This window comes from Bufo gargarizans, chromosome 2, assembly GCF_014858855.1.
Source record: "Bufo gargarizans isolate SCDJY-AF-19 chromosome 2, ASM1485885v1, whole genome shotgun sequence".
Classification (NCBI taxonomy): Eukaryota; Metazoa; Chordata; class Amphibia; order Anura; family Bufonidae; genus Bufo; species Bufo gargarizans.
The window spans coordinates 145,275,510-145,284,313 of NC_058081.1; the positions used below are offsets into that span (position 1 = coordinate 145,275,510).

At 38.3% G+C, this 8,804-nt stretch overlaps 1 protein-coding gene across 1 annotated transcript; it reads right to left on the reverse strand.

Moving 5' to 3' along the window:
- Window positions 1-5,746: 5,746 nt before the first annotated feature.
- Window positions 5,747-6,700, reverse strand: LOC122925715 (putative olfactory receptor 2B8). The gene has a single exon (XM_044277061.1). It carries the CDS (start codon window positions 6,698-6,700, stop codon window positions 5,747-5,749), a length of 954 nt encoding a protein of 317 aa, XP_044132996.1.
- Window positions 6,701-8,804: the final 2,104 nt, after the last annotated feature.

Consider the following 8,804-nt stretch of genomic DNA (forward strand, 5'->3'; position numbering starts at 1 on the left):
GTGGTAGTTTATGTTGGCATCTGACACAAAACTCGAAAAAGTAAAATACTGACACAAAACTCGAAAAAGGCCAATAGTTGTACTCTGTTACTAATCTACCAATAGTCAAACAACAAATCATTTTTCTTCTTACCGCTCTCTCTTTCTCTGTATTCTGGCTAAAATTTTCATAATGTAATTCCTTCACCATCTACGGAAGCTATTATTTATAATTGTTCTGTGCTCCCTGAAGGCGTCTTTCCTTATTCCTTATTGAGCAGAGGGATTAGAAGTAAAACTTCGAAAAAGCATTAAATGTAAACTTACAAAGTCTGTACCCCTATGTTAAATGGCAGAAGTGTTGCTAGGGTTCAACACAGGGTTATAAAACACATCTGAAGCCAGATTGGCCCCCGACTCTGGAAAAGCTACACCTTGACCATTACCAATACCACTGCAAGGCAACTGAATACTATTACCATACTACTACTGAATAGACTGCTATACATTGACCAGTATTACCACAGGCTGTACAGACTTTATAAGTGATTATAGTGCGAACAAATACACTAGTATAGTTGATGCATGTGCTTTCTAGTTGGAGTCATTCCCTTCTCCTGTCTCTTCATCTGACCTGGACCAGCATGACTACTTATTTTACCCTATTGCTGCCAGAGGTGTTTGGAAACTTTGCACCTCTGCTTGCCAGGACAGTTTTCTCACTTTTGAAATGTACAAAAAAAAAAATTTCACAAAAAACAACTCATACTTACCCCATATACTTGTCACACATTGTCAAAATGCCACTCAGCACTTTATACACACAGATAACTTTCTGAGATTTTATGTAAAAATGTAATTTTCATAAAAGTTACATAAAAGTGGATGTAAGTGGGTAAAACTTCAATGCAAGCAGAAAGTTATATAGTCCACACCTCTTTAAAATAAAGGTTCATGAGTTAAATTCACCAGAACTGGAAACACCCAAAATTTGGTTTGAAGCTGGAAAAAAACAACAACAATAACACAAATTATAAAATACAGGGATTACAGTCCTTGAAAAGTTAGTGTGCCCACCAAAAACCTATATATTGCCTATGACCTATATTATTGCAGTTGCCTGAAGGGACAGTTGACAGCACATATTAACCCCTTAAGGACCAGGCTCATTTTCACCTTAAGGACCAGGCCATTTTTTGCAAATCTGACCAGTGTTACTTCATGTGTGAATAACTTTAAAGCGCTTTTACTTATGCAGGCCATTCTGAGATTGTTTTTGTTTTTTTGCCACATGCTGTACTTTATGACATTGGTAAACTGGAGTAAATATAATTTTTATTTATAAAAAAATACCAAATTTACCAAAATTTTTTAAAAAATAGCAAATTTCCATGTTTCAATTTCTCTACTTCTATAATACATAGTAATACCTCCAAAAATAGTTATTAATTTACATTCCCCATATGTCTACTTCATGTTTGGATCATTTTGGGAATGCTTTTTATTTTTTGGGGACGTTACAAGGCTTAGAAGTTTAGAAGCAATTCAGAAATTTCCCAAAACCCACTTTTTAAGGACCAGTTCAGGTCTGAAGTCACTTTGTGAGGCTTACATAATAGAAACCACCCCATAATGACCCCATTTTGGAAACAACACCCTCAAGGTATTCAAAACTGATTTTACAAACTTTGTTAACCCTTTAGGGTCATTGGCAAATGGAGATGAAATTTCAGAATTTCAATTGTTTTGACAAATTTTAAATTTTAATAAATTTTTTCCAGTAACAAAGCAAGGTTTAACAGCCAAACTAAACTCAATATTTATTGCCCTGATTCAGTAGTTTATATAAACACCCCATATGTGGTCGTAAACTACTGTATGGGCACATGGCAGGGCGCAGAAGGAAAGGAACACCATATGGTTTCTGGAAGGCAGATTTTGCTGGATTGGTTTTTAGACACCATGTCTCATTTGAAGCCCCCTGATGCACCCCTAGAGTAGAAACTCGAAAAAAGTTACCCCATTTTGGAAACTACGGATTAAGGTGGCAGTTTTATTGGTACTATTTTAGGGTACATATGATTTTTGGTTGCTCTATATTACACTTTTTGTAAGGCAAAGAAACAAAAAATAGAAGTTCTGAAGTTTCATCTCCATTTGCCATTAACTCTTGTGGAACACTTAAAGGGTTAACAAAGTTTGTAAAATCAGTTCTAAACACCTTGAGGGGTGTAGTTTCTTAAATGGGGTCACTTTTTGGAGTTTATACTCTAGGGGTGCATGGGGGGGCTTCAAATGGGACATGGTGTCAAAAAAACTGTCCAGCAAAAACTGCCTTCCAAAATCCATATGGTGTTCCTTTCCTTCTGCGCCCTGCCGTGTGGCCATACAGCAGTTTACAAGCACATATGGGGCATTTATGTAAACTACAGAATCAGGGCAATAAATATAGAGTTTAGTTTGGCTGCTAACCCTTGCTTTGTTACGGGAAAAAATGGATTAAAACTGAACATTTGCCAAAAAATTGCTGTTTTGGCATAGTTTTTATTTTTTATTATTTACAACGTTTATCTTACAGGTTAGATCATGTGCTATTTTTATAGAGCAGGTTCTTACGGATGCGGCGATACCTAATATGTATACTTTTTTATTTTTATTTAGGTTTTACACAATAATATCAGCTTTGAAACAATAAAAATCCTGTTTTAGTGTCTCCATAGTCTGAGAGCCATAGTTTTGTCTCAGGTTAAGTATAATTTTTGCAGGATGAGATGATGGTTAGATTGGCACTATTTTGGGGTGCATATGACTTTTTGATCGCTTGCTATTACACTTTTTGTGATGTAAGGTAAGGATTCCAGTGGGGTGTGTCGCTGATGGGTTCTGATACAGGGATAATTGCCCCAAAAAAAACGGAACAATAGGAAAACCTAATAGAGATAAGAGGGAAAAAAGAACCCGCGCTGACTAAATGGCAAGATGGGACACTGCTATATATGTTAGCGTGCCTAATAAAAGCTGAAGGTGTATATCGGCCAATAGAGTAAAACAATTTGGTAATACCAGTATATCTATATGTCCTTAGATGTTTATAAGCAAAGTTCATAAGCAAAGTTCAAAGTTCAATGAATAAAGTTTTAGAGCGTATATAAAGCAAAGCCAGAAGGCACTTACTGCTCCTGAGGGTGGATCTTGTTTATACAGCTGGATACTTTTTCTGCTTGTCGCGATGCTTCTCCTAGAGTTGTTCTCTTAAATCGCTTCTCCAGTGTATCTACTGACGTGGTCTTCTGCGATCTTCTGCTTACCTGGTGGCACGCGCGTAGCTCCGGCCGGTAGCACGCGCGCACTCCTGGAAGCAATACTTGCTTGTCTGTCGTCCTGGAAACCTAGCGTGTGATGTCACACTAGAAGCTACGGAAGCTTCTCTGGTCCACAATACCTCCGACGCGTTTCGGAATAGCCATATTCCTTCCTCAGGGAAGGAATACGGCTTTTATTTTTACTTTTTTTTCACTTTTTTTTTACCCAGACCCACTTGGTTCTTGAAGATCCAGTGGGTCTGATGCCTGTATAAAACAATAGTGTACACTATATAGTGTACTGTACTGTTTTTTCACTTTACTTAGTCTGATCAGACTTCTGACTTTAGCAGAAGTCTGATCAGCAACATGGGCAGCCAGAAGCCTGTGAAGGTGCCCGGTTGCCATGGTAACCATCACTCGCTGATACAACAGAGCAGCGGGTGATAGGGAGGGGGCCCCCCTCCCTCTGTGATCCCGTCAAGAATCGGGGGGCTGAAAAGGCACAGCAGCCCCGCCCTTTCCCCCTGCCACCTGCACTGCCGCACCGCCTGCACCCCCTGCACTCCCTCGCACCACCCCACTGCACCCGCCAACACATCACAAAGAGGGCTGCAGGGGGGTAAACATATAAAAATTGCATTTTGAAGTTTCTGATCCCCGCGGTCACGGACCACGGGAATCAGAAACTTCCGAAAGAGCTGCAAACTGCAAGTCTGAATTGACCTGCGGTTTGCAGCGATCGCCGATATGGGGGGGTCACAGGACCCCCCTGGGCATTGACCCAGGGGGGCTGCTGATTGATTTCAGTACATGTACGCTCAGTGACCTTAAGTACCAGGACATCAGGGCGTACAGGTATGCCCTGTGTCCGTAACAGGTTAAAACAATGTAAAACAATATATTGAGGTGTGCAAATGTGGTGATGCTAATGATCATTATTTTTTTATTCTTTATTTTTAATATGGGGAAAGAGGGGTGATTTAAATTTTTATAGTTTTTTTTTAAATATTTTTACAAAGTTTCTCTTACATTTATATTAAGTCCCCTTAGGTGACTTGAACATGCAATTGTCTGATTGCTTCTCCCATAGACTGCAATGATTTAACACTGCAGCCTATGGGAGATTGACTCTGTTGTTGTGGCAGTTCTCCATAGGTACATTGCAGCAGCAGGCCTTGGAGCCTTAACAGGAACTGAGGCTGGCATTGCATCCAAGCGGCTCTCTCCATCTCAAACATTGCACTGACTGCAACAATTCAACAAAAGGAGAAACTTTCTTTTCTTTAATTTTCTGCTGCCAAATTCTTCCCATCTCCTCCTCTCCTTTGCCTCAGAATATGTGCTTCGGGGAGCACACGCTCTGAAGCTCCGGGGAGGAAAAGACAAAGGAGGAGTCAGGATACTAATGCCATGCTTATGAAGTTTAAAATGGTGCTGGCTGGGGCACAGACACTGGTTCTAAATGCCCAACACCACTTGGACTGATCTGTGTTGAATTGTGGTTTTATAGGGAATTTTAGGCATCAGTCTTGTTAGTACTAAGAAGCCTTCCTTGAGGGATGGTTTAGCAATTTGATGTCAAGTAGGAAGGGCCATAATTTCTATTGGGCACAAGAGACCAATGCTGATTAATGGCTCTGTGGAAAGGTACTCCCGGTTCTCAATTCAGAGCTGTTTTACATCTTATGAGTGTGAGTTGTGCTATTGTTTCCATCAATGTAACTCTATGCGGCGAGCATTAAATAATACCTAAGGTACTGCGCCTGTCCAAATCGTACTAAAGATATTTTTGTGCCTACGGGTTCTTTTTATAAATCTGGTATTGCTAGTAGGAAAAATTTCTACCCTCTGCACCACCTGCAATTAGATGCATTATGTAAAGCTACTGAGAACACTGTAAAAATGTTTTACAGAAGTAATAGTTGTAAATCTAAGCCTTTCTAGTAAACCTAGATGGATGTCATTTTTTCAATTTTTTACCTACTTTGATAATCTATGTTCTAACACACAATGGACCACATTTATCAATGTATCCACGTCTTTTTTTGTGAAAATTATGCCAAAAACTGTTGCAAATCTTTGAATTTGAGCAATATTTTTATGAGGTATGCACTTTTTATTAGATTTCGCACAAATCACTACAACAACCTTTTTATGACTGCAGTATGAAATGCCAGTCTTAATAAATGTGGGTCAATAGATATTGCAGAATAGATATTACAGAAATGCAAATCTGTTGATTCATGAAAGTTCCAGCCAGTTGGAGGTTAAATAATGCGTTTTGAATAATAAAATGACTACGTAGACTGTAATTTATTTATTAATTTATTGATTTATTTAGTTATTCAGATTATTTATATACTCATATGTGCTAGAGCTAATTCATAGGAATGAATTCAGCCTAAATATGAAAAAACATGAAAGAGCCTTTACATATTGTCCAGACAGATATGATGAAATAATCAACTTCTCTCCTGCAATCTCTTCCTCCTTGTAATTTCCTTTAGTGCAACTTTCACATCTTTATTTCTCAAGGTGTAGATCAATGGATTTAGCATTGGTGTTAAAACACTGTATAACAAGGTGGCCATTTTGTCTTGGTTAGTGACATGAATAGTTCCTGGTCTCAAATATATAATGAAAATGGTGCCATAAAATAAGGTCACTACAATAACATGTGAAGCACAAGTGGAAAAGGCTTTTTTCCGTCCTGTGGTTGTACGAATCTTCATTATGCTGAAAATGATATTGATGTATGTAATAAGAATGAAGAAAAAGGGGACCACGGCTACCACTATTGCACAAAAGAAAATTATATTTTTGTTAAAAGTTGTATCTGTGCAGGATAATTCTAACAATATGGGTGCCTCACACAAAAAATTGTTAATTACATTAGGACCACAGAAGGGCAACTGCAATGTATTGAATGTCTGTATTATTGAGTTTGTTATACCACCAACCCAAGAAGCAGTGGCCATTTTAATGCACAAGGTGGGATGCATAATATTAGTGTAATGTAAGGGGCTGCATATAGCCACATATCGGTCATAAGCCATTGTCAACAGAAGATAGCACTCTGCTCCCCCTAGAGATAGATGGATGAACAACTGGATGAAACACGCATCAAATGATATGGTTTTCTTGACTGATAAGAAGTTTATGAGCATTTTGGGAACAACACTTGATGTATACCAGATGTCCAAGAAGGAGAGATTTCTCAAAAAGAAGTACATTGGCGTGTGGAGTCGAGGGTTTGTACTACTGATCCAGATAATTATTATGTTACCAATTAAAGAAACAATGTAACATGTAAGGAATACAATAAATAACAATATCTGCATGTCCTTCTTGTTGGTTAGTCCTAGTAGAATGAACTCGTCCACGGTGGTGAAATTATTTATGATCATTTCAACCATCTGAAAGCAAAGTTACAAATTATATCAAGGAACTGTAGTGGCAATATAATATGATTAAATATTAAAACACGTTGGGAAGATGAGCGGTATTGAAAGACTTTGTACACTTAAATGACCACCAAGTCATCATAATGTATCGCCCTATAATACCTACAGCTAGGGCTTAATAACATTAAACGCATCAACAAAAGACGCTGCATATAATCCAGCACTACGAACATTAGCCAGGCCGGATCGCGCATGTGCGTTACCAATATACAGAGGCCGGCATCCTGGAAGGAAGGATGCTGAATTGACCAAATGCACTTTCATCACTAATACAGTCATCAGAGGGGCATAGGAGAAGCGTAGCAGCGCTACCAGTTTATTAAATAGGTCCTTGGCTGTAGTTTAGAATGCCTTCACTCCTGAATTCAGGCTTCAAAAAGTATCAAAATAGGCCTTTTGTGACTTTTTGCACTCATGCAAAAATTTTCAGACTTTTTAGATTTTTACACCACTCACTCCAGTTTAGAAATGTGGGTGGAAAAGTGTGTGTTAACGAGTTTCACTCCAGATTTATCATGGACACTTTTTCATCAAGTCGCAAAAAAAAGTCATAATTTCACTCCAGTAAGAGTAGGAAAACTGTAGCATCTTTTCAAGCAAAACTGACTTAAAATATTACCCTCATGATAAATTCCCCCCCATGTGTATGTTTGGCTGTGACTAGAACTTTGGAAGACCAGGATTAATTGAAATCAGGAGCACAGCTGCTCTGCAGACTGGTTACCTCAATTACCTCAATATAAGTCAGTCTAACTCAGGCATCCTCAAACTGCGGCCCACCAGCTGTTGCAAATCTACAACTCCCAGCATGCCCGAACAGCCTACAGGTATCAGCCTACAGCAGGGCATTGTGGGAGTAGTGTTGATCACGAATATTCGAATTGCGATTATTATTTTTTTTAAACATGAAAGTTTTTTATTAAAATTTTTGAGATAAATGAAGTAATGACAATTGATACAAATCAAGCATTTGTTGTATACAAAGTCATATAGGGAATTGAGGAAGGGTAGTAGGGGAGAGAGGGGAGGAAAGGGCTAAAGGGGGCTAAAAAGGGGGGGAGAGAGGAGGGACAAGGGATTAAGATACAATTTCAAAGGGTACATCGGTACAAAGTAACAGTAATAGGAACCCAATAAGGTAGAGTGATACATTAATACAGGTACATCACAGGTATAAATCGCGTCTTCAGTTTGATACCTCAAGTTGTTTTGTTATGAAAGAATAAAGAGAAGGTAAAAATAAAAGTGAAAATAAAAAATGGGATGCAGTTTTTATTGGTAATTATAAAGAAATGAAAAAACAAGGTATGTTTCTTCGTGTTTTACGAACTAAATCGTAACTCTTTAGTTTAGATGACTAAGGAGTTTGATGGGTTGGACTGAACATGGAAGATACTATTCAACCAAATCTCCCAATGTTTATAGAATTTATCTTTTTTAAATAAGGCCGAGGCGGCTACTCCTTCATACCAGCAGTTGTCTTCAACCTTTTTTATTACTTCGAAGTCATTCGGAATATAGTCGGATTTCCAATGAGATGCAATAAGTTGACGTGTTGCTATACATAAATGGCCAAATACCGTTCTAAAATCAAAGGGAATGGTCTCAATGCCTATGAAGAGAAGTGCCAATTGTGGCGAAGGGGAAATTTGAGTTGGACAGATTTTTGCAAAATTATAAAAAGATCGGTGCCATAAGGAATTGATTGGGGGGCATTCCCACCAACAATGGAGAAAGAAACCTTGTGGGTGTCCACATCTCCAACATTCAGGAGGAGTATCTGGGAATAACCTATTTAGTTTTGTCGGGTAATAGTACCACCTATATAGGATTTTCCTAGATATCTCTAAGTGAGAAATACATCTTGAAATATTGGATATTACATCAAATGAAAGGGACCATTGTTCTGTGGATAGATTGACAGATAGGCCTTGAGACCATTTGGATTTGATTTTCTGTAGCGGGTCTTCTAAAGGCAGAATAAGGACTTCGTATGTTTTGTATATCCCTTTTTGGTTGGTGTTGTAATTTAAGAGCTATCTGGTGAAGAAAGCTG